Source organism: Lithobates pipiens, unplaced genomic scaffold (assembly GCF_037356315.1).
Source record: "Lithobates pipiens isolate NorthernLeopardFrog02 unplaced genomic scaffold, aLitPip1_a1.2 Scaffold_10, whole genome shotgun sequence".
NCBI lineage: Eukaryota > Metazoa > Chordata > Amphibia > Anura > Ranidae > Lithobates > Lithobates pipiens.
The window spans coordinates 175,676,952-175,704,086 of NW_027507686.1; the positions used below are offsets into that span (position 1 = coordinate 175,676,952).

General features: G+C 40.3%; 1 protein-coding gene across 3 annotated transcripts in view; it reads left to right on the top strand.

Moving 5' to 3' along the window:
* LOC143935891 (mucin-5B-like) overlaps nucleotides 1–26,128 on the top strand; it is a 163,805-nt gene extending 137,677 nt beyond the window's left edge. For all 3 annotated transcript variants that reach the window (XM_077460067.1, XM_077460084.1, XM_077460076.1), the window contains 10 exons: nucleotides 1,584–1,615; nucleotides 3,054–3,231; nucleotides 3,532–3,633; nucleotides 7,011–7,051; nucleotides 9,792–9,902; nucleotides 10,848–10,943; nucleotides 16,574–16,702; nucleotides 18,822–18,861; nucleotides 22,518–22,641; nucleotides 25,792–26,128. In XM_077460067.1, coding sequence (XP_077316193.1) covers nucleotides 1,584–1,615; nucleotides 3,054–3,231; nucleotides 3,532–3,633; nucleotides 7,011–7,051; nucleotides 9,792–9,902; nucleotides 10,848–10,943; nucleotides 16,574–16,702; nucleotides 18,822–18,861; nucleotides 22,518–22,641; nucleotides 25,792–26,017 — 1,079 coding nt within the window. In that variant the 3' untranslated portion in view covers nucleotides 26,018–26,128. The remainder of the gene's footprint in view (nucleotides 1–1,583; nucleotides 1,616–3,053; nucleotides 3,232–3,531; nucleotides 3,634–7,010; nucleotides 7,052–9,791; nucleotides 9,903–10,847; nucleotides 10,944–16,573; nucleotides 16,703–18,821; nucleotides 18,862–22,517; nucleotides 22,642–25,791) is intronic.
* Nucleotides 26,129–27,135: the final 1,007 nt, after the last annotated feature.

Sequence of the window (27,135 nt, forward strand, 5' to 3'; positions counted from 1 at the left end):
TACCCTTCAGTTCCTGTCCTACAGATCCAACAGGAAATAAAATGGATTCTCAACAAAGTGAAGAAAATCCCCTGTTAGGCCTTGTACACACGGTCGGACATTCTGATGGAAAATGTCTGATCGGACCGTGTTGTCGGATAATCCGACCATGTGTGGGCTCCATCGGACTGTTTCTGTCGGAATATCCGACCAACAAAGTTTTAGAGCAGGGGCTATAAAATTTTCCGACAACATGATCCGATTGGACATTGTCCGATCGTTTGTAGAGAATTCGAATCGGACAAAGTGCCACGCATGCTCAGATCAAATTCCTAGACCAAAGCTATTGGCTACTAGCCTGAACGTAGTCCCATCGTAACAAAATAATGTCATCACGTTCAGAACGATTGGATTTTCCGACAACTTTGTCCGACCGTGTGTATGCAACAGTTTCAGACAAAATCCGTCGGAAAAAATCCAACGGATTTGGTTGTCAGAATGTCCGACCGTGTGTACAAGGGCTTAGACCACTTTGGTGTCTTTGAGGTGTTGCCATTTGAAATTGTACCCCTATCTCTTGTTCTTGTGACAACTGTAAATTCTGCATTTTCTGTCTCAGTGAAAATAGTCACCAGGACCAAATTAGAGGGTGACTGTAATGGCTGAGACAAAAAAGCAATTTTCACATTCTAACCCCTTACCACACTATCCCCCCCAAAAATATTGGCTATGCTTACACATTAAAATATCTTACCCTTTGTATTTAAGAAAAAATACAAATTTTCAATTATTGAATACGTTTAAAAAAAAGTCTGCACAATGTGACTTTTAGAAAGAAAGCATGATATTCGTTAATCAAGTATCTGGAGTATGATATTTAGGAATGATTCTCAAACGTTCATTAGTATTTATAGAAAACCATATAGTCCCTATTTTGCCCCATCTTTCGGTTTTCTGTACTCCTATGTAGATGTTAAAGATGTTAAAGAAGCATATTGGTGTATTTACAGTAGAGTCGTGCTTGTTTTTTTTTATAGACCCTATGGGCTGTGATTAAAAGCTCATTGGGCTCTATGACCATTGCAGCTCTGTGTGTGACAGAGTAAAGGGGATAGATTTTAATAAAATTATGAGACAGTCTAACCAAAAGGTTTAATGGGAGGTGGGCCAAAAGGAACCAAAAAGTCCTCTGCTGAGCAAGTAATAAGAGAATATGTAATTAAAACATTTTTTTAATTAAGAAAAGCTGGATCAATGGGTCTGAGACTTCTGGTGCCTACAAACACACCGTCATCAGAAACAACTGAAGTTGACTGGATTGGAAGATGCTTGTGTGATGTCTATAGCTAGATTTCTGATACACGATTTGTATTTCTGAATGTACTGTTATGATTGTTATTTATCTTTTCATTTATTTACATTATTTATTATAGAATATATTCTTGCTATAGTGATTAATAAGTCTATGAAGTACATACATATATAATGTATGAATGGTAAAGAATTTATATGCTGGGATAAAGTATGATAGTACAGTGAAGTTATAAACAGGTAATACTAGATATTGGGACATTTTCCTAAGAAGATTTTTTTGTCTCTTTCAGGATGTGTTGGACCAGACAATGTTCCACGACGGGTATGCTTTTTTTTTTTTTTATCAGCTTGCTCTATACCTATAATCTTCCATCATGGAACATCCATGAAATATGGAAGTCTACTGTGTATACCTATGCATATAATGTTGACCCTCTGTGACTAGAGGTGGCCAGACACAACAATAAAAAAGGAATCATCTGAGTACTAATTGCAAATAATTGCTTAGGTCCTAAAGAATAGTTTTTATTAAACTCCACTTTGCCCTAGGCAACAATCAAAGACGAAGAATATTGCCCCCCCCCCCCCCCTTACATTTATTGCAAGCATACCTGATCTTATATCTAAAATTACCTTTTTACCTATAATATGTAATAAATGCAATTAATAGAAAACCTACACCCTAGTATTTACTCCATCAGAGTACAAATCAGTGTACAATGCACACATTAAATAAAAGTCTTTTTCCAAAGATTTTATTCTACCACCAGACTTATATGAATGCGGGCAGGAAATGGCAGTTTTTTTATTACACCAAGAGCAATACGTGTTATATTCTCAATACTATAGGCAGTATTTTATGAGTTGTCTATCCCAATGGGACTGTTTAATAAAGGAGGAGAAGAACATTTTGAAGAAAATGTATTAAAATATTTACCCCAGCTCCTAGCACATATGGGAGCCACAGCTGATGATACAGTGCTTTACTGTTGCTTCCTGTGATAGTTGGGCTCTCAAAATCCCATGAGAACATACCTCTGCAATTTGCTGGATGGCATGTGATTTCAAGCTCCCAGCTATCTCAGGAGGCAGCTGTAAGGCACAGTGATGTCCCCTGAACCTCCTGGAATGGGTTGGAAGCTAGGGAGGGCTGAGGTTTTTTTTTGTGTTTCTTTTAAGCAAAAGCTTCTTTTTTTTTTAATCTCCTTTTGCAAGATTTGACTTTGGGGTGTGGGGGTTTTCAAGGGAGTTGACCTTTTCATGGAATTTTGGCTTTATAAAAGGCTTGTGAAAAGAAACATTTGCAGCCATCAACAATTAGGAAATTTCAATCAGCAGCGCTCCCTATGCTTTCCCTATCACAGCTAAAACATATTGTCAATACAGCTAATAGGAAACCCACCCTTTTATAGCAAGGGGCTGGCTTATCAAAAAGACCCCTTACTGTTTCTTTTACACCAGCTGACTTAAGTTCAAAGGCCAGGCATTGCATTATAGTTACTACAGTATGGCAAATTCCTACATAATTTGCAGGGTCCAAAAACACGATGAACATGCCAGATTCACAGAAAACCCACAGTAGCAACAAATCTGAACCTCATCCCTATTACCTATATTGGCAACCAACATGTTCCATTATAAAAGATGACACCTACAGTCTCAATTTTTACCACAAAGAAGGTCTATTTCTGGTTATTGTAAATTAGCACTGATATGTAAGTAAAACATTTTCATAATTGTGCTCATTCTTCACTTTACAGTTTGGAGAAAATTTCCAGTTAGGTTGCCTGGACTGTGTCTGCAGGGAAGGTGGCAGTGGTCTCTATTGCGATAAACACAAGTGTTCCATGAATAAGAATGTCATATGTGAGCAGGCAGGTTTCATTCCTGTGACCCGGATTGACTCTAATGACCCCTGTTGTAATGAAACAGTTTGCAGTAAGTACTATTTATTATTTTTTCAAATTTTTTTTCCAGGAAATCATAGAAAGCTTTGAGTATTGGCTCTTTTAGGTGTACTATCAAGAGACCTTTCCTACTGAGGAGGTTTATTCCTCATTAACGTAACCAAGAAAATATGCGATTGGTCTGGCTGGCCACAAGCATCAGACATATATAGTTCAAAACAGTTTTGCAGACAGATATGCTCCTTATTATAAATGTTCTCAAAATATATTTCATTATATGGTATAAGTAAGTAAGCTTGACTAACCCTAAATATTGTATCTTTTCTTACAGTATGTGACATTAATCAATGCCCAAGTAAGCCTTCCTGTAGAATTGGCTATGAAGCTGTTGGTGTCATTGCAAATGGAAGCTGTTGTACATTGTATAACTGTGGTACGTTGTGTCCTCTAAGGGTGGACTTTTTTTTTTTTTACATTTCAGGGACTTAAACAGTTCACATACACATGTATAGTATTAAAGCAGAGCATCATTATAATACATTATGCATACTAAATAGAACTTATTCTGAAATCTGAAGAAAACTAAAAATGAGGCCTAGGAGTGGACAAAGTGCCTGCTATTACCTCCCTTAGCTAGAAAAACTTGTTTTACATTTGCTATGAACATTGGAATACATTGAGTTGTGTGCTAAGCCTTATCATCAGCACTATGTCTCACCTACCCACTAGTCACTTATTCACTTATGCCACGTGCACGCGACCGTACTTTTCATCGGAATGAACTCTGACGGACTTTTTGACTGAGTTACGCTGAAACGGACATGCCCAAATGCGATGACATACAATGGAACTAGAAAAGGAAGTTCAATAGCCAGTAGCCAATAGCTGCCCTTGCGTCTTTGTTGGTCCATCGGACCTGCATACAGATGAGTGTTTTTCTCGATAGGAACCGGTTCCAGCGGAGTTCTGGTGAAAGATTTGAAACATGTTCTATTTCTAAAGTCCGTCTAATTTTTCGCCAGAAAAGATCAGATGAAGCCCACACATGATCGAATTGTCTGACAGATTCATTCCGTCTGAACTTTGCTGTCAAAAAGTCTGGTCGTGTGTACACGGCATTAGTGCACTCTCATTGAACAGGGGATCAATGGATCAGTAAAACATTAGAGGGATTTACTAAAACCTGGGCACACAGAATCTGGCACCGTTGTGCATAGTAAACAATCAGCTTCTAGGTTTTTCTGTCAGCTTTATTAAATAAAGTGAAGTTAGAAGCTTTTCTTATTAGTTCAGAATACAAAAAAACAAAAAGAAACAAATGACCTCATAGGACAACAAAGCACCAAAAGCACATCAGTACATGGAATTCAGTATCATCATGTATAGCAAAATGCTGGGAAGTAGCATTTCTGTGCACCAGTATGTTCTATTGATAGTGTACTAAAGCTTTATAACAAATCATCCCAAAAAGCTCAAAACATACCCAACTACTAGTATGAAACATGAATAGAACGCATTGCTTTCATCCATTTTTTCTAGAATTTTTTTCAAATTTATGGAACACATTATGTTGGGAATGTATATATTTCTCAAACATTACATGTTTATTCATTTCCAGTATCCAACCTCTAAAGGTAGGAGAATGAGACAAAAACCCATCAGGAAGATAACAACTTACATGACAAAAAAGTGATCTTGAAATAATACCTGGTAATTCAAATCACTGGATTTCCCAACAGGCATAAAACAGGGTCTAAAGTCAACGAGCCATATACAGTATTTGAATATCACCATCGATAACATTTAGGACATCTCCAAAACAGATGTATAAAGTAGTCGGGCTTTTGCACATCTTACACATTGAGCATTATCTCTATGGCCTAATTTGTCCAAAAAATCTAGGGGTACAGTAGACCCCATACAGAATGAAAAGCTGGGTCACCCTATGGGTTGGAGATAATGAAAGCAGATGTACATTCTGCAATACTAGATCCCTTATATCCAGCGGTTTTGAAACTACAAATCCCATCATGCTGCTGCCTTTAGGAGTCATGCCTGTGATTGTTAGGGTCTTGCAATTTCTCATGGGACTTGTAGTTTCAAAACAGCTGGAGAGCCAAGGTTCCCTACCCCTGTTCTAAGGTTACATCCATATCCATCCCAGCTATGCCTGCAAGGAGTAGTAAATCTAGAAGGGAATTTACTGTATATGACAACTATGTATATACCTAGACATGTGCAATTAGTTTTGGACCAAATTTAAATTCGGACAAATGCTTGGTTATTTGGAGATTTGTTGAAACTTGTTCAATTTCATTTTGTTTATTTGTTTTCTAACGAATCCCAAATTTTTGGAACGATTCAAATTCGGATTGGTTGAAAAATGAACGACTGATTTGAATTATGTGTGAAGAATAAACAAAACGCAATTGAAGACATTTCTGTAAAATTTTGTAGTGTCTTTATTCACTTTTTACACTTTTTAGATGAATGGATAGGTAGCCCATACTGATTCAAATGGGGGGTTTGGGATCTGAGGGCCACCTTGTTAAAGGTGGCTTCCAGATTCTGATAAGCCCCTCCGCCCACAAACCTCCACAACTACAGCCCAGGGTTGTGGGGAAGAGGCCCTTCCCTCCTTCAACATGGGAACAAGTTGCTTTGGCTCTGCCCCCTGCCTCGAAACCCCCCTCCCCCCATGTTGAGGGCATGTGGCCTGGTATGGCATTCTTTTGTTCACCTTTCAGCTCTTAGCATGGAAGACCACTGACAGATGATGAGTCATCAAATGTTAAGGATGCGGCAGCTGGCTTCCTGTACCACTCCTTAACAACCAGCTATTCTTCACACAGAATTCAAATCAGTTGACCATTTTTCGACTGATCCGAATTTGAATCATTCCTTAAATTTGGAATTCGTTATGAAATGAATAAACAAAATGAAATGAAACAAAAATGAAATTAAAAACAAATTCCAAAACGAATCAATGAAATTAAATTAGTAACTTAACAAATCTATCCGAAACTAAATGAATTTTTTCATTCTACACATGTTTATATATACACCTTAGAAATAAGACATTTAGTAATATATGCTTGAACTTTAGTGTAGTTATAAGTAGAAATTAGATGGTTAATATGCATAACTGCACCATATTCTGCATGCACCAGTTTTAAGTAAACCTCCCCCACATTGTGTCAGAAAAAAAAAAAGGGGGGGGGGGCACTTTTTCTAGAAAACTGACAGCATTTTTAGTTGCAGACCTAGGGAGGCTTTGCTGAGCAAGGGAAGTAAAAGCGGACCTTTCCAGTGCACATTTTGCCTTGGAAACACAATATTACTTTAATCCATTTATAACATGGGACTGGAATTGGACTTCAAGAAAAGCTGTATTGAGAAAAATATGGATGAAACAATTTGTGACCTTCTGAAAAAGACAGTTGCCTGTCGATCTATGCTTTAACAAACAGTGGCAAACTATTAGGAAAACAGTGCAGTCCAAATTCTTAATCCTCATACTGGTTCTAGGTCAGCAACTCAGAAAGTACTAAAGCCCCTGTGTTAGGATGAAAGCCAGGTCATTTGCATTTCTGGAAGAAGAGGCCAGCAATGGTAGCCTACATATTCTCTTAGTACAGGATGTAAGTAGGTTGTGTGCAATATTTTCGGAAACTAAATTGTAAGTTGATTATGTGTTAGCAAGTAGTTATTATAAATTAAATTGTATCTAAAACTGAACAAATAAAGAACATATGTTAAATAGCAGCTTTCTTTGCACATATAAACCAACCTGGTGTGCTCTTTTTGCAGTTTCGAAGAAAGTCTGTGTACACGAAAATGCAGAATATATGGTAAGTTCTTTAAAGTAAATCAAACACCTTGGTGATTTTTATACTGCTCCTAAATCTGCTTATTTTTTCAGCATACTGCTGGATGTTAAGTAACCAGAGATTTATTAAAGCAGCATATAAAAAATATGTTTAGTGAATTAGACCACAAAGAATGCAAGGAAAAGAAAAATGCCTATGCCATGCTTCCCAGTTATGCAGATCGTGAAGACTCAATAATAATAATAATAATAGGTTACAACTACAAGGTCTTTTTACAATTACCGTATATACTCGAGTATAGGCCGACCCGAATATAAGCCGAGGCCCCCAATTTACCCCCAAAAAAACTGGCAAACTTATTGACTCGTGTATAAGCCGAGGGTGAGACATGCCTGTCCATCCCTGTGTGTGTGTCCGTCCATCCCTGTGTGTCCGTCCATCCCTGTGTGTCCGTCCATCCCTGTGTGTCCGTCCATCCATCCCTGTGTGTGTGTGTGTCCATCCATCCATCCATCCCTGTGTGTGTGTGTCTCCATCCATCCATCCATCCATCCCTGTGTGTGTGTGTCTCCATCCATCCATCCCTGTGTGTGTGTGTCTCCATCCATCCATCCATCCATCCCTGTGTGTGTGTGTATCCATCCATCCCTGTGTGTGTGTGTGTCTCCATCCGTGTGTGTGTGTGTGTGTGTGTGTGTGTGTGTGTGTGTGTGTGTGTGTGTGTGTGTGTCCAGCCTACCTGTGTCCCGAGCCTTTGTCCCGAGCCTCCGTCCCGTGCCTTGCCTCCTTGCCTCCGTCCCGTGCCGTGCCTTGCCGCCGTGCCTTGCCTCCGTCCCGTCCCGTCCCGTGCCGTGCCTTGCCTTGCCTCCGTCCCGTGCCCTCTTCGTCGGCGCCTCGGCGGCCATTGTAAAATTCAAAAGCTGCGCCGCCGCCTTCGCCTGTGATAGGCGGAACACTGAATTTCCCAGCAGCCTGTGTTCCGCCTATCACGGACATCGTATCATCCTCGTCCGTAGTACGAGGATGATACGATGTCCGTGATAGGCGGAACACAGGCTGCTGGGAAATTCAGTGTTCCGCCTATCACAGGCGAAGGCGGAGCCGGAGGCGCGGCTTTTGAATTATAGAATGGCCGCTGTCTGTCTGCTCGACACGCTGATCGAGCGGGCAGACAGCGATGACTCGAGTATAAGCCGAGGGGGGCACTTTCAGCCTCAAAAAAGAGGCTGAAAATCTCGGCTTATACTCGAGTATATACGGTACTTTTCCTTTATTTCAACATATCAGATGCATCAGTTTAAAGGCCACATGCAAGGTTTAGTGTAGTATAACACTTTGAACACTTCATTTTTTTTATATAAGCCCATACATCAGACCAAAAAGAGGGACAAATGGTGAGGAAAGAGGAGCATAAGAATTGTCAGCTAGAAGCTATGTAATTGTACTATAGATGCACTTACCCTTTTTTTGGAATTCAGATTAAGGGTATGAAAAACGAACTGCCTAAATTAGTACTTCAATGTATGTAATTTTTGAGTACAAAAAGTACATTATATTGCACATTACTCTGGGGAAGGGATTAATACAAATGATTTTATGTATTCTGCACTCTATACCACAATTACAAAAAAGAAGTGAAAAACACTCTTCCGCAGATAATATAAAACACACAAAAGCAAACAGTCTATATTTATGCTTCTCTCAAAAGATTTAACATCCCCTTACAGCTAAGCAAACATCTACATTCACTCTGGGCTGGTGTAGGTTGGTTCTGATGTAGAAGTTAATAGTGAGAGGGTAGGGGAGATACATAAGGGCTTATTAGGAGATGGCCCAGGTTTTTGTATTACCAGGAATTCAATGAAGTGACATGAAGCCTGTAAAATTGCATGTTGTGCAAAAATCTGTCATTTGTAAATCAAAAGTGTATATGCATCCATAATAGGGATGCACCAATAAATTTTTTTTTTACAATGAGTACAAGTGCCAATACTTTTTTTTTAGTACTCGCCGATACCAATTACCGATACCTACTGCAACTGTTCTGTTTTAACTTCAGCTGTCAGCAATGGTATAAAGCATTGAAAAGTTATTTACAAATGAAATATTTATTTTTTATTTTTTATTTAATGCTTTTTCAATGTAAAATGTGTTAATATATGTTAATATATATGTGTAAAAATATTGACTAACAAAGCAAAAAAAAACATTTGTTCGTCCCTTTGATGCAGATGGACACACAGAAATATACAAAAATAAAGAATGTTTCCTTTTATTTGAGTGTTTCAGGGCTGAGCAATGCTGTTAATAAACATTGCGGGCTGCTTTTTTTTTTTTTGACAGCTCCAATTACCGGACTTCTTTATCACAGGGGAGACCCACTGACAGCTCAAAGAACCGAGCCTGAAAGTATTGGTTTTAGGTATCGGTGCATTTGCACGAGTACTGATGCTTGTGCAAATATTCAGTATTGGCACCTATACCGATACTAGTATTGGTGCAACCCTTAGGCTGGATTCACACCTATGTAGTTTTAGTGCTTTTTGTATTTTGCAGATTTGTACTACATTCCATTTAACATGGTTTTCTATGGAACATGTTCTGTAGTGCAAATCTGCAGTAGTATAAATGTGACAGGGTAAAAAATGTCTACGTCTACATACGTCTTGACATTCTAATTAGAATTTCCTGCGTATGAGCATCCATGTAATCATTACATTGACCGCATCCAATTATGAATATGATTTTTTTTTCTCTATAGCCTGGCACTAAAGTGTTCCTTGACAAGTGCAAGAATTGTGTGTGCTCATACTCTGATTCTGGAGCAGAGATACTGTGCACAGATGTACCTTGCAACAAACAGTGTCCACTGGTAAGTGTAGTATGTTCAACCCTTCACAATATTGCATACATACCCTGAATATTCCAGTAAAAGCAATGCCTTCTATGAACATGTTTGTAAATGTAACTGTTCTAATGAATATAGGTATAAAATATGAACAAATACCCTGGTCTTCAACCGATTTGGCATACTGTAAAGCTGCCTGTAGATTAGCGCAGATAACGGGCTCCCTTACCACATTGACTATGCCAATGTGCCCACTCTTTACTCCTCTCCCAGAGGTCCCAGCCCCGGCCCAAAATTTGCCTATATATTTTTCTGTGCCATTGCACTAAACTGGCGTGCCCCTACAGTACCCTGGACCAGGTGCTTCAGAGAATGGAAGCCATGCGACTAATGGAGCGAGTGCATCACACCATTTTTAATACATTGCATATCTTTGATCGTAAGTGTGCAATCTGGGAGTCATATAGTAACTTCATTGGATGAAATGAAAAACCTTACAATAATTCCCCTAGTGGTATAATATATACTTTTCACACTGTTTGTAGCATATCTCTTCTTTTTTAAAGGTTTTTCTACATTTTCTTCTCTTTTCTTAGACTTATTTGTTAGGAAGCCTACTAGGCTTATTTCTAGTTAATATTATTACTCTAATTCTTGAACTTGGAAACATTGATCTACCGTAACTATTTTTGGTACAGTTAACTCTGTGGAATACATAGATAAGACTGTATAATATTTCAGATATACAGACACTTTGATACATATGACTCTGGACTGATTCCATGCATACTCTATGGTCTCTAATGATTACCTACTTTGCCCATTGAGCCTTGGATATACGTATATGTTATTTTGTATGTACAAGTTACATCCCGTGTAATGCTTTCCTTTATTATGCTTTTAAACCCTCAATAGAAGCTTTGTATTAAAAAAAAAAAAGTGAACAAATATGTATTTTGCTTTATGCAGGGCTATGAGTTGATGAACAGCACAAGTGATTGTTGCGGTGATTGTATACAGACTCATTGTGTCATCAATGACAAAGATGGATTAAGTTTGCTACAGGTATCTCACACTTAATATTTTTTAGAACTTGGTCTTCAAATTAATACATAAAACATTTAAAACAATCTGGTTCAACTGACAAAGCCTATTTTACGATTATTATTTCACTGTAAGAATGCCATTACTCTTATGCCAGAGCCTCACTAGTTTGATACAGTGCTCTACCAACTATCCTAAATAATTGAATCAGTTCCTTCTTATTTAAATCACTGAATTGAGACATTTAGATACCTTCTGTGTCGGCTTCTTTTTAACAAGTCTACTTGTAGCATTGTGTTGGTCCATAAGCCTTATCAAAGAAACCAATATATATATATATATATATATATATATATATATATATATATATATATATAGGTAACAAGCCTGATAAAGTTGTTTGGAATAAGTGGCTTTTTAATATCAGGCTGTATCTGCATTGCTGTACAAGCCAACAGTTCTGCCTGTATAGTTCTGGCTGTATAGTTAACGACATGTGGCATAAAGGAATGATTTGCATTAAAGTTATTCTTGTTTTTTTTTTTGGATGGGGAATTTGTGATGGAAGTGAGACATGCAGATACCTTCTGTTTTAAGGGTCTGCAGGGTCAAAATATGTATTCCTAATTTTCCACAATTTTCAGCTGACTTCTACATCATTTTTAATAGACGTTTAGAAAGCCATACCAACCAATTAGATTTCAGCATCTGATAGTTTGCAGTAGATGGAGTAATGGTGATGAGTCCTGATTAGATGATGAGAGTTACTGCTCAGTGCACGCTGTTCTATGTCACCCTATGGATAATGCAATTCTAATTTGTCAGGTTTCTGCCTACCATTGGGGAGATTTCCAGCCACTTCAGTGTATCATAGATACATCAGGAAGTGACAGGAAATCACTTTAAAGTGAGTGGGAGTCTAACTTTTGCTGTAGTCCCCAGGCCAGATATTGTGAGATTTCCTCTAGTCTCAATTATATAATGATAATTGTAAAAATGTGCCCTTAGCTCAAGCATGCATGCAGGAGAGTATGCTTAACTGAGAAAACCCCCCTCCCAGGGGCGTAACTATAGGGGGTGCAGCAGTCGCGACCGCAACTGGGCCCTGTGATGCAGGGGGCCCATGCAGCCCCCTCTACATATGGCCGGCAGCAGCATAGGCAGCTAGGGGTACCAGTGCACCATGCACACGGGTGGCTGGAGGTGGAGGGTGACTAGCAGAGCTCCATGCTCGACTATCGCAGTGGCTTCTCTTTAGTTGTGCATTCCCCGCATGACCTGTGTCCTTGGCTGGCTCCTCAGAGTAATCCTCTCCTGCTCCATGCATTGCCGCTCAGTCCGATGTCTGTTCTCCCAGCCAGAGTCCCACCCCCCCTGAGTCCGGCCCACACTGCACTGCATACTTCTCCCGGGTAAACAAACTTTAAGCATACAGATGCAGTGCAGCCCTATGAGAGCCGGCTCCCCGGAGGACACTGCAGGCTTGTCTGCCAGCCCCCCTCCTCCCCCATCATACACAGATGATGAAAGGTCTTTCTGGGAGATATGCTGATCGCCGGTCCAGCACACTGGATGGAGCCCAGGCCAACATGGATGAATGCACGGCCTGCAGCTTGGTCATGGTGAGTGAGAGGACCCCATCCCCCACACACCATTACATACCCCCTCCATCTCCCCCTGGGGACAGGGACCCCTTCTCACGTGGGGACAGGGACCCCCACCTCCCCTGGGGACAGGGACCCCTTTTCACCTGGGGGCAGTAACTTCATCTGCCCTGGAGAAAAGGACCTAATTTCTTCTGGGGACGGGACCCCATTCTGCCTAGGGACAGTCCCCCAATGGGGCACCTAAAAATAAAAAAAATAAAAAACTACTGATACCAGTGGTGGAACTACAGGGCTCACAAAGGTCATACCTGTGACCACGCCCTGGAGTTCCACCGCCAGACTCCGGAGGAAAGGGCCCTGGCTGGGGTTCAGGGGGGCCCTTCATGGTTTCTTGCATCGGGGCCCTGAAGGTTCTAGTTACGCCACTGCCCCCTCCGCTCCTGAAGAATCCTGGGATGTATGACATAATTTACCTAGGCAAAAAACGGGAAGTAACTGAAGAAACATAAAGCAAAAAGGTTAAAACAAGTAAACATGATACATTTTCCTATCGATTTTCTAATGCTAGCAGCATAAGGATTAAAAATAATCAATGTTGATTGGGAGAGTGAAGTTCCACTTAAAGTGGAATAAAAAGAGGGAGTGAATCTCCAAAGTGGGACATGCACAGTAATAAAAACCTGACAAGAGTCTGAACTCTTCCACACTCTAACCTAAACTACACAAGACGATAAGACATTTCAAAACTCCAGACTTTAAGATTGGGGACAGGGTCTGTTTATCCAATAAGAACCTCTCTCTGTGGAAGCTCCACCCCAATTTTAACATCCCATATATAATCCTCAAAAAGATGAATCCAGTGACATTCCAACTCAAGTTACTATCCAGTATAGGAATTCCAGATGTCCCTTGCATGTTTCTTCTCAAGAATGTCCACTCCAATCTTCAGAAATAGAATGTTAATGCCGGAGTCTCTGTGTTACTGTTCCATGACAGACACGATCTCAGAGCCGTGCTGTCCTGAGAAGGCAGACGGCACTGATGGACATTAATAGCATTCACTGATGGGCACTGATAGAAGGCACTGATGGGCACTGATAGAAGGTACTCATGGGCACCAATAGAAAGCACTGATGGTCACTGATAGAAAGCACTGATGGTCACTGATAGAAAGCACTAATGGGCACTGCTATGAGGCACTAATGGTCACTGATAGAAGGCACTAATGGGCACTGATAAGAGGCATTAATTGTCACTGATAGAAGGCACTAATGGGCACTGATATGAGGCACTAATGGTCACTGATATGAGGCACTAATGGTCACTGATAGAAGGCACTAATAGGATGCACTAATGGTCACTGATAGAAGGCATTTATGGGCACTGGTAGGAGGCACTAATGGGCACAGTTAGAAAGAATTTATGGGCACTGAGGAGCACTGATGAGCACTGATAGAAGGCAGTAATGTGCACTGATAGAAGGCACTAATGGGTACTGATAGAAGGCACTGATAGGAGGCACTAATGGTCACTGATAGAAGGCACTCATGGTCACTGATAGAAGGCACTAATGGCTACTGATATGAGGCACTAATGGGCACTGATATGAGGCACTAATGGTCACTGATAGAAGGCATTTATGGGCACTGATAGGAGGCACTAATGGGCACAGATAGGAAGAAGATAGGAGGCACTGAGGAGCACTGATGAGCACTGATAGAAGGCAGTAATGGGCACTGATAGAAGGCACTAATGGGCACTGATAGGAGGCACTGATAGAAGGCACTGATGGGCACTGATAGAAGGTACTAATGGTCACTGATAGAAGGCACTGATGGACACTGATAGAAGGCACTAATGGGCACTGATAGGAGGCACTAATGGACATTGATAGGAGGCATTTATGGACACTGATAGGAGGCACTGATGAGCACTGATAGGCCACATTGATGAGCACCGATAGGCAGCACTGATAGGAGGCACTTATGTGCACTGATAGGCTGCACTGATAGGTGGCATTGATGGGCACTGATAGGTGGTACTGATAGGCACTGAGGAACACTGATAGGCAGAACTCAGGCAGTATTGATGGACTTTGATGGGCAGAATTGAAGAGTATTGATAGGTGACACTGATGGATGCTCTTAGGCAGCATTAATGAGCACTGATAGGTAACACTTGTAGGTGGAAGTGATGGGCACTGATAGGCGGCATTGATGAGAACTGATAGCCAGCATTGATGGGCACTAATAGGTGGAAGTGATGGGTACTGATAGGCGGCATTGATGAGCACTGATAGCCAGCATTGATGGGCACTAATAGGTGGTATTGATGAGCACTGATAGATGACATTGATGATTGGGGCACTCATTATCAGTGTAAACAATTTACTGACATTCTTGACAGTTAACAGCAGTCCTTTCCTAACACAGCTACAGCATGGGAAGAAAGGGCTGTGGATAACTGGCAAGTCTGTTTACATGTGATCAGCTGATCACATGGTAAAGGCCCGCTGTGATTGCCCTAGATGCATGTCCCAGGGGTCATGCGGGAAGCACAGCTTTAGGAGGATGTCCATGGACACCCTCCCAAAATTGGAAGCCTGGGGCTCGGATGGAAGGGAGGCCGGGGGGCCCATCGTGGTTTCTTGCATCGGGGCCCTGAAGGTTCTAGTTACACCTCTGATCAAACCTGAACGGTTCAAATAATAGTCCTCCCTACAGGGCAGATATGTGGTCTCAAAACCTTCCGAGTGGTAGTTATGAGTGAGTATAGATACCAGCTTTCAGTCATGAAAAGATCTTGCAGTGTCAATAGGTTCAGGATTCAAATCCTTTATTCATAGTATAGCTGCAATAGGAGTCACTTATTCTGATTCTATTACAGGAGTCTCTGAGACACACCATCCATCATGGGGGGGTACAAACTACCTTTTCTAAAAATTACTTGTGCCACATTTGATATTTCTCTCTGCATTCTCAGCAAGACCCATTGTAAAAGATTAAATAAAAAAAAACATAAAACGGGATGGACAACATAGAGAAAAAGTAAGGTGTGTGAAAGAAATGAACCATAAAATCTTTTAACTACCTAAAGAGTAACTCCACTTTTGCTTTTGTTGAGAAATAAAATATTCCCTTCTGGGTGATCTACATAGATTGCAGGCATTTTAACAAACTTTGTTGCAGAGTCCTTCCTTTTGTTATTCTGAAGAAATAGCTGTTTGTCTGTGTCCATGCGAAAAGTGAACCTATATGGGAGTGATTTTGTAATTATCAATCAGCTGCTACACCTGCAGGGCTCTAATGAGGAAGTTGGCAGGGTCTGCATCTCTTTAGACGTGATGTACCTTTGGGAGTATCTCACCAAAAATGACATTTTAGTTGCTGGGGATGCCCAAAATCGATCAGTCTATCTTAGTGCAGACTTTTGTGAAAATCAGTAAGCCAATCACACAAGCACGAAACTACATATCTGGGAGGCGTTCTGTACACAATCTGTTTACAGAATGCCTCCAGGTAGCCATATTGCATTGCATTTTACAGAAAATGACAGCACTGCAGATTAAAAAAAAATACTTTTTAATAACATTTAATGGCAATATGACTTGTGTCGCAATTGTATACTCTATATTATTATTTTTTCCCATTAAAGTGGAGTTGCCCTTTAAATCCAGTCCAAATATTTTTTTTTTCCTTACTGGGTTAAGCAAGCACCACAACACAGAATACTGTCTGCTGGGGCCCCAGAGGCCCTCACAATAAAGGGCCAAAGGATGGGCAAGGATGTTAAATAGAAATCATTTATATGGGATTCGATTAGAGTAAAACAGTGCATAGGAAGAATGTACATCAAAACACATGCATTTTTTTAAAATTCATACAGTATGTTGTAAGTGTAAATGTTTTTAAATAAACATGACCAATCTTTATGTTTTCTGGTCCCTTACACCGTTGCATGACATAACACTTATTTATAGGCTTGGTTATAGAGATTATTGATGCTAGTAAATCATAGTTTTCCAATCCCTTGTGTTTTTTGTAGCCTGGAGAGTCGAGAAAGTCAAAGTATGATTCCTGTAAAGTGTACAACTGTACTCTGATCAAAGGTCAGTTCAGCACATCAGTCTCACAAACCCCGTGCCCGTACTTCAATGAAGATAACTGCGTACCTGTAAGTAAAATATTACCCATTGCTTTTACAAGTAAACAAACCTTTTTTTTTTTTGTAATGTTAATTGTATTTATTTATTTTTTAAGCTTATACTTTTAGAAACTGTTTTTATATCATTTTGGAACATCATACTGTATATACAGTATTTATATAACATAAAACATTTAATATTTGACAAAGGATTACCAAAGCACTCTAAATTATCTAAAGAAGCACAAAAATGGTAACTACCTGTTCTGAGGCTCTCTTTGTCTGAATAAAACACTCTGATGAGGGTTAATTTACTGAAATTACTCATTGCTATGAATTATTCACCTGTGTTTATAATTCAGCTTGAGCTGTTGAAGCTGGTCAACAATAGTTTATAATGGAGGGACTAAGCAATCTCTAAAAACATGTGGAAAAGTGCCTCTAGCTCCACTTGTCGACCCAAAAGAATACCAAATTTTAAAAGGGGTCCCTATATTAGATATGTTTTCATGCTAAAGGTGTATGCATGCTGTGTAATGCCCTGTACACACGATAAGATTTTCCGACAACAAAATCAATTTTGGCTCAAACTTGTCTTGCATACACACGGTCACACAAAGTTGGTCGGAAATTCCGAACGTCAAGAATGCGGTGACATACAACACCTATGACGAGCCGAGAAAAATTAAGTTCAATAGCCAGTGCTCATCCACTGCTTGATTCTGAGCATGTGTGAAACTTTGTGCGTGGGAATTGTGTACACATGATTGGAATTTCCGACAACGAGCTCCTATCAAACATTTTCCGTCGGAAAATCCTATTGTGTGTACGCAGCATAAGTGTAACACTTATGCCGCGTACACACGAGCGGACTTTTCAACATCCAAAGTCCGAAGGACTGAGTCCGTCAGACTATCCGATCGTGTGTGGGCTGCAACGGACTTTTGACTCGCCAAAGTCCGAAGGACTTTAGAATATGGAACATGCTTCAAATTTTTCCGAAGGAACTCCGCCGGACCCGGTCCCCTTTGAAAAATCCGCTCGTGTGTATGCTACTCCGACGGACTAAAACCGACGCTAGGGCAGCTATTGGCTACTGGCTATGAACTTCCTTATTCAAGCTGAGTCGTACGTCATCACGTTCGAATCCGTCGGAGTTTAGTGTGATCGTGTGTGGCCAAGTCCGCTCAGCCGAAAAGTCTGTCAGAACTTCGTCGGAATTCCAGCAGAACTCCGACGGAACTCCTTCGGAAGTCTGTCGGACATAAGTCCTCTCGTGTGTACGGGGCTTTATGCTGCGTACACACGATCAGTCTTTCCGGCAGACTTGGTGCGGCAGACCGGAATCCGTTGAACAATTCGATCGTGTGTGGGCTGCAGCTGACTTTTTTCCCCCCAAAAGTCCAATCGACCTAGAAATAAAACATGTTTCAAATCTATCCGACGGACTCAAGTGCGACGGACTAAAAATGGGGAAAACCGTTTGTCTGTGGGTTAGTCCGACAGACCAAATACGACGCAAGGGCAGCTATTGGCTACTGGCTATTGAACTTCCTTGTTTAGTCACGTTTATGTCATCATGTTCAAAACGAATGAAAAACCTTGGTCCGGTCATGTGTGGCCAAGTCTGTTTCGTTCAGAAAGTCCGTCGGACCTCCACTGAAAGTCCGTCAGGAAGACCGTCGGACCTAGTACGTTGAAAAGTCCAATCGTGTGTACGCGGCATTACAGGTATTACTATCTTTCACAAGATCACAATGCCTTCATATGATTTTCTTTCTTGAAGTAAGATGACACTTTGTTCAGAAATTTTATATGGTCAGGATCTATTTCTGGTTCTATGATAACACGGTACATCCTGGTGCTTATGCAGTTTTTAGTTGTGTTCACAAATGTCTGACAGAGATCAGTTCTCTGCTTTATCCTCTCACCTTGTGATTTTATAAAAGTTTCCAATGATTTAGTTTGAATACTGCGAGGAAGGCTTTTTTTTTTTCAATCTGTTTGATATTTCTGTAAATATTTAGCTTACATGACTTCAAAAATGGTTAGTCTGGTGTCCAGTGGTTACTACAATGATAATTTTTTGGATCCTACTAGCATACCCAGAATATATATTTTTTAAAATATAACTTGTTTATATTTTCAGGGAACCATTGAACTTTCACCGAACGGCTGCTGTAAGCAATGTAAGTACAGTACTCATTCATTGAAATGTACAAATTTGTAGAAGTAATTGTGTTTTTTTTTTTTTATTGCTATTTTGGCAGTTGTCCATTCTGCATTAGCTTGGTTTACTTTGGATTTAATTGCTTAGTAAAATATCAACTATAGAGACAACCGGATACGCTATTCTGTTAGTATTTCAGCCTTGTTACATTAGCCAGCATTCACTTGACACTCCCTAGTCACACTCACTGTATAACTAATAAGATCAGTAAGCTTTAGACAAATGTAACCAGTAAATCTAAATAAAAAAAAAAAACTTTTATTGAAAAGAGAGACAAACCATCTATAGTGCAACAAGTAACATAATTGAAAGACAAATGGTGACAGTTTCATACAAAGTAAAGATGTTAGAATTAACAACACATGTGATACAAAACACACAAACAGCTATAATGACTAAGTGGAAGATAAACAATGAATAGTGTATTGTACCCATAAGGTAAACATTTACATAGTGGTTTATTAATCCTCTACACATGTAGAGGTATTATCTAACCATCTATCCCATATCTTATGGTACTTATTTGTGCACCCTCTATAAATATATAGGACTTTTTTGTAGGGTAACATAGCGTTAATGGTCGCAATCTAATGCTGGACAGTCAGAGGTGACTCCCTGAGCCAAACCCTTGCCATTAACACTCTGGCCATGAAGAATGTTTCTTGCAGAAAAACATGAAGGTGTTTATATTCCTCCAAGGTGAAAAGAAGGTCCAATAAGCATTTCTTAGGGCAGGGGGTTAGTGGGGAGCCCATTTGGTCATGTAGGAATTTGAAAACGTATGTCCACTACTCTTGGATAACAGGACAAGACCACATTAAATGGTAGAAGGTGCCACTGGTCTCACCACATATGGGGCACTCTGGGTTGTAATTTGGGTGATATTTAGATAAATGGATAGGCGTTACATAGGACCTATAATAAATGTACAGGTGAGTGAGGCGGTCAGAAAGTTTGAGAGATACTAATTTACAGGTTTCTAGATCCTCACCCCAGTCTTCATCAGCTAGTTCTCCACCATGATTTTAATTGGTAAGCTAAGTTAGTAGCAGCCGGCAGTAGGAGATAGTTATAAAATGTAGATATAGCTTTTTAGGGTGTGGGCCCATAATTACCTCCACCAGGTACAGGGAATCAAGACTGGGAATGGAGTCCCCAAATTGGGTATGGATAGCGTAACCGAGTTGGAGATAACAAAAAAACGTGTTTGGGTAATCCAAAGTCTTAAGTTTCTGAAATGATTTAACCTTGCCATTGGAGAGGACACGTGAGATATATATATAACCTCCCTGTCAACCCATAGCCTATGATCGGCACTGATAATAATTCAGGTAAACACAGGTTACTCCAAAAGGGCATATGGGCATGAAATAGAGAAGCATTTGTTTGACTCATGGCCAAATTCCAAATTTCACAGTGATGAAATAGTATTTGTCCCTGGTCTCCCAGGTAGATAGGATTGTGTGAGCCATGCAGAAGAATCTGGAAGGGGAGAATAACGGGGTTGGGAATACTGGGACATATTAAAGTAACGTACCTATCCCTCTCCCCCTTATCGAGATAAAAAAATTGGAAATCTGGGAGTCTATATAATAAAAGGTTAAGGACAGGCAAAGCTGCACAATCTAGATTCATGGGGCTTTTCAGGCTACGCCATGACAGTTTGTGACAGAAATAAATAAAATGTGGAAGTAAACTCCCCTATCGTTTTCAGCCAAGGAAGCTGCCATCTTTGCCTCTGTTTATTCCTCAACTGTTATGGTGCTGCACATGTGATTCGTTATGACACCAGCCATTGGATGGTTTGATAGTTTGGCTGAGAGCACAGCCAATGTAAAGTTAGCATTCCCTGCATGCCTTTTTTTTTAACTGTTTAAATCGATGGGTTTACTTCCACTTTAAGTAGAGATCCCTTGGACTTTAAAAAGCAGGATATATAAAAGGGCTTGTCAGACTATATAAAGGAGCTTAAGGAGTAATATAATTTTCAGTGAATTAATGTGCCCCATAACTCCAAGAGGAAGTCAGACCATGCCCAATATAATCTCCTAGGAAACGAGAAATCTAGATGCCCAGATACTTGATCTGACTCACTCTTATCAGAGAGAGGGGGGCCTGCCCAACAGTGGGAGCCAATATGTCTAAGGGAAAGATATGGTCCAATTGATTTGTAACCTTGAGAACTCTCCAAAGCATTTAATGAGATGTAGAGCAGCCGATCACAATGGACCTGCATCCTCCAGATACAAAAGCATATCATCCACATAGAGGCCAATAGTTTCAACTACCGGACCTGAATGAAGGCCTCTAATGTCTGGATGTGTTGTGATAGCAATGGCCAGAGGTTCTATGGCCATTGTGTAGAGCAGTGGAGACATTACTCATCCCTGTCGTGTACCTTTAGAGAGGGGGATAGGATCAGAGACCCTACCATTGATCTGTATCTGAGCTGTGGGGGCCTGATACAAGAGCTGGAGCCATTTGATGAAAGCCAAACCTGCAAAGACATTACCACAAATAACCCCATTTTACTAAATAAAATGCCTTGGCAGCATCTAGACTGAGCATGACTCTAGAGACAATGGAGTCATGGGTGGACTTGAGGTTCATAAAAAAACATCTTATATTAAAGGCTGTGTTTTTAATAGGCATAAATGGTTTCGGATGGATTAGGCTAAGTATAACTTTATTATAAAGCGTAATGCTAAAATTTTGGCTAGGAATTTTACATCAGTAAATGTCACATTTAAGCTAACTATACAAGTGTAGCTTTCTCTCATTTAGCCTGCAGAGTAAAAGAGAGAAATCCATCGATTTCCCCATTCAAGCTAATAGCATTGATGGAAAAGGCTCCACTGCGGGTTATTGTATTCAAGCAGCCGCAGCACCCATAGCTGCCTAAATACCCGAACAGTAACTGCATTTCATAGGGTACAGTCACTGTTTAGTCAGTAATTGCCCCCCAATTCAGTCGATTTTTAGATTGTCTTTTATTGAGCTGGGCTGTGCCGACAATGCCACTTGCAGCTGAATCTGCCAAAATGTGATCCATGTATTGCTACCTTTACAACAAAATCTGTTTCAGTTCAGTCAGCCTCCAGTTCAGTCCCCATAGTGCTGAAAATATGTTTTTACATCTTGTAGGGGTGGGGGGATTTTTGTTTATTAAAATGCACCCTTTAACAAATAGTTCAACCTTCAACCTTAAATGTACAGTTTGAGCACTCCCCTTCCATTATAAATTGCTATGATCTGGCATCTCAAGCAAGGACAAATTTGTTTTCAAATGTGTCCAGTGAACTAGCAGCATATCTGCAGTAGTTGTAACAATCATCCATTTATAAATAGAGTGAATGTTTCTGAAATCACCTTTTTTGCCATTGAAGAACAAATGTTAGCAAAAGTTAGAGAATTCATTTTCCACCAGGTGAATGTTTGGCAAATGTACAATGACTGTAGAGGTTTAAATACTGCTTAGTGAATTGTGGGCAAATGTTTGTGCAGGCAAATCCTTTAGGAGGCCAAGCCCAAGCTCCTTTATGTGTCTATGTTAATTTCAGATAGCATATCCTTTGATAACTCTGAGCTGTTTTTGTGATTTAATTAACCCCGCAGGTATTGAAACCAGCCCGTCCTGCAAGTTGAATCAAAAATTGGAATACCTATCTCACAATGACTGTCAATCAGAACATTTGGTCAATATAACTTATTGTGAAGGACCTTGCAATACCCTTTCCATGTAAGAACATTATTCTATTAAATAATCACATTACAAATTTATGCTGAGGAACTTATCTTTTTTGTATTACAAACACTCTAAAGTTGAAAGTTAAATATTATGCACGTCCATATTTTATATTATCTATAGCCTATCATGCTTAGTCTGTTCCTTTGACTTTAGTAGGGGGTCATGAAGAGATGGTATCATCGGAGGGAAGTTATATAATTATTCCCTCACCAAAGTATCCATTTTCATTCTTGGCCAGGAAGCAGGCAGTTCTGTTCCCAATCCTCTTTCTTTTCTGCTAATTTATCATCCATTTGTTACTTGATTTTCCAAAATGCAGCTGTCAATCAAATCAGATGGGAGAATACAGGACAAGACCAGAGGAACCATGTTGTTCTTTGCAATAATGGTTTCTGTTCCTCATGTAGTACGAGTGGAGCAGTGGTCTCCAAACTGCAGCCTGGGGGCCAGATGCAGCCCATTGCTTGCTTTAAGTACTATTCCATCCAATGACACCAACAATGGGGCATAATTACTATTGCTGACACCAACAATGGGGCACTATTAGAAGCACATCTGTGAGGTCAGCCACTGATGTGGATGAGAAGGCCTGGCTCGCAGTCTGCACTCTAATTCATCCCAAAGGTGTTCTATCGAGGTGAGGTCAGTTGGCCCAAACTCGCTCATCCATGTCTTTATGGACCTTGCTTTGTGCACTAGTGCGCAGTCATGTTGGAACAGGAAGGGCCATCCCAAAACTGTTCCCACAAAGTTGGGAGCATGAAATCGTCCAAAATAATTTGGCATGCTGACTCCTTAAGAGTTCACTTCACTGGAACTAAGGGTACAAGCCCAACCCCTGCAAAAGAACCCCACACCATAATTCCCCCTTCACCAAATGATTTGCACCAATGGACAAAATAAGGTCCTTAAAGACATGGATGAGCGAGCCTGGGGTGGAGGGACTTGGCGGGCCTGACCTCAACCCGATAGAACACCTTTGGCATAAATTGGAGCAGAGATTGCGAGCCAGGCATTCTCATCCACATCAGTGCCTGACCTCACAAATATGCTTCTAGAACAATGGTTAAACATTCCCATAGACACACTCCTTGTGGACAGCTTTCCCTGAAGAGTTGAATATATTAAAGCGCCAAAGGATGGACAAACTCAATATTGAACCCTACGGACTAAGACTGGGATGCCATCAAAGTTCATGTGAGTAAAAAGGCAGGTGTCCCAATACTTTTGGTTATATATATATATATATATATATATATATATATATATATATATATATATATATTATCAAAAGTATATATGTCTCATCAATCTACAGAATATTTGCCTAAATGTCTTTGGGGGTAATCAAGATATGTTTTGGTAAATGTGAGATGAGCCTTTGTTTTCTTTTTGGTCAGCAGTGGTTTTGGCCTGGGAACTCTCCCATTGATGCCATTTCTGCTCAGTCTCTTTCTTATTGTTGAATCATGAACACTGATCTTACCTGAGGCAAGTGAGGCCTGCAGTTCTTTAGATGTTGTTCTGGCTTCTTTTATGACCTTCTGGATGAGTCGTCATCATGCTCTTGGAGTAATTTTTGTAATTTTTGGTCCGTCGGAGTGCGAGAAGAAGAAGAAGAAGACTCCGTGGGACAGTTTTATTTTTTTAATAAAGGACTTGGCGTGTAGGCACAAAGGTGTGTAGTGTCTTTTTTTACACATTTTTTTACAAATTTTTTTGTGAAATGCTAGGGGTACATTTGTACCCCGTTACCATTTCACACGGGGGGGCCCTTCTCCCCAACAACATGGGAACAAGGTGCTTTGGGGAGGCCGCTATCCCAAAGAACCCGCAGGGCTCTAGCCCAACATGATTACCACCCCAAACACACCTCCAAGACAACCACTGCCTTTCTAAAGAAGCTGAGGGTAAAGAATGTCAAGAATGTCTCCAGACCTAAACCTATTGATCAGTGGGGCATCCTCAGGTGGAAGGTGGAGGATCGCAAGTTCTCTAACATTCAACCAGATTCATGATGCCGTCATGGAGGAGTGGAAGGGGAATCCAGTGGCAACCTGTGAAGCTCTGGTGGACTCCATGCCCAAGAGGGTTAAGGCAGTGCTGTAAAATAATGGTGGCCACACAAAATATTGACACTTTGTGCCCAATGTGGACATTTTTACTTAGGGTGTACTCACTTTTGTTGCCAGAAATGTAGACATTAATGGCTGTGTGTTGAGTTATTTTTAGAAGACAGCAAATTTACACTGTTGTACACGCTGTACACTTACTACTTTACATTGTAGCAAAGTGTAATTTTTTCAGTGTTGTCACATGAAGAGATGTAATAAAATATTTACAAAAATGTGAAGGGTGTACTCACTTTTGTGAGATACTGTTTGTATATATAGATATATATAGATAGATAGGCCGGGCAGGAAAGTGTTAAAAAGTCAACAAGCCAAGAAGTATGAATAATAATATAATGGTTCTTCAAAAAGTATACACACTTTTTTTATGAGTTTCACAGCCATCTCTTCCACAGCATGACAAAACTTATACTAAACTGCAGGGTCAGCTGGCTTGCTATAAAATATAAAATAAAATAATGAAAATATAAAAAGTATAAAGTTAATAAAATGTATTTATCCTAAATCAGTTATCCACTGTGTTATGCCGTGTACACATGCTCAGATTTTCCGACGGAAAATGTTCGATGGTAGCTTTTTGTCGGAAATTCTGACCGTGTGTAGGCTCCATCGGACATTTTCCATCGGAGTTTCCGACACACAAAATTTGAGATCTGGATCTCAAATTTTCCAACAATAAAATCCATTGTTGGAAATTCCAATCATGTGTACACAATTCCGACACACAAAGTTCTACGCTTGCTCGGAATCAGGCAGAAGAGCTGCACTGGCTATTGAACTTCAATTTTCTTGGCTTGTTCTTGGCCGCATTCTTGATGTTTGGAATTTCAGACAACATTGTGTGACCGTGTTTATGCAAGACAAGTTTGAGCCAACATCCGTTGAAAAAAATTCCCTTGGATTTTGTTGTTGGAATGTCTGATCGTGTGTGCGTGGCATAAAAGTGATAATGCATTGATGTAAAACCAACGTAATCAATATAATTGATTTACTTTTATCTTCTACGTAGATACTCGTTGGCTGCCAGTAAAATGTCCCACACATGTACCTGTTGCCAGGAGGTGAAAACCACAGAAAGAACAGTGACAATGAGATGCAGCAATGGACGTCGAGAAGAACTCAGTTATGTTAAGGTGGAGGAGTGTAACTGCGTCAGCAATGACTGTGAATCGTCGCAATTGCAAAAAACATTTACAACTGGCCGAGCTCAGCGCTTCACTCGAGACAGGAAATGAGGCAGTTCACAGGCAGCAATAAATTAAGCACATAGCTATTTCTATAAAGTATGTAAATGCCTGTTCATTACATTCACGTTACAATTAAAATTAAAGCAATTATGGCATAAATTAGTTTCCTGGATTAATTGAAAAACACTGTTCATTGCTGTAACAGCCATTAAACCTAAAGGCATTTTCTACTTTAGGCCTCATTTACACAGACTTACCGATCTGTACACCCATACAAAGGACTGTTTTCACCTGCAAGGGATAAACAAGTGTTTTATGCAGACCTGTTCAAATCAATGATAGGCATCCATCTGCATAGATCTCTAAGCTCATCCCTGACTGTAGATTCATGTGGGTCTGATGCATGGATCATAACACAGTTTTTCTGCATCCTAATTCATGCATCGGACCCACAAGATATACACCCCGGGGTGCATGCAGCAGGCTGCCTGCACTAGTCTGCACAGAACATTTGTGAATCCGTGTGGGTGAAAATGGCCCTTTGCATGAGTGGGCGGTTTGGTACGCCCGTGTGAACAAAGCCTTAATGTGCTACAGTTTGCAACACCTTTCTCAACCTTTTTACGTCTAAGGAAACCTTGAAAACATTTTTTGGTCTCGGGGGAACCCCTGCTAAGACCAATTAATTGGGGGTCAGTGGGAAAAATGCCTCAACAATGGCAAACATTAGGAAGAATACACTTTTACAGTGATGGTCACAATTCTACCTTTACAGATAAAAATATAATTGGTGTCATGAAGCTGGCTATGCCATGTGGTGTTGGCCCAGAAACTGTGCAGGCACCTCAAATGGGAGGTCAATAACCACCTCAAGTAACCTCTAGCAATCCACAGAACTCTGGCTGAGAATAGCTGGTCTATAACTATAATGTAAAGATGATAGGTGTTGGAAAAACTAGGTCTCTCATTCTTCCGATGGGCATAATGGCAGCCAAGACATCTTACCTCGGACAAACTGTCCCCAATCCTCACACACACAGTTTGTGCATGGCAGAATGATGGGAAAATTAGGGACATAAGCTACAATAAAAACCGAATACGGCTCTAACCCTTCTCTACCCTAAACAGAAAGGTATAAATGCTTTTTTTCCAGACAATTTCAGAAA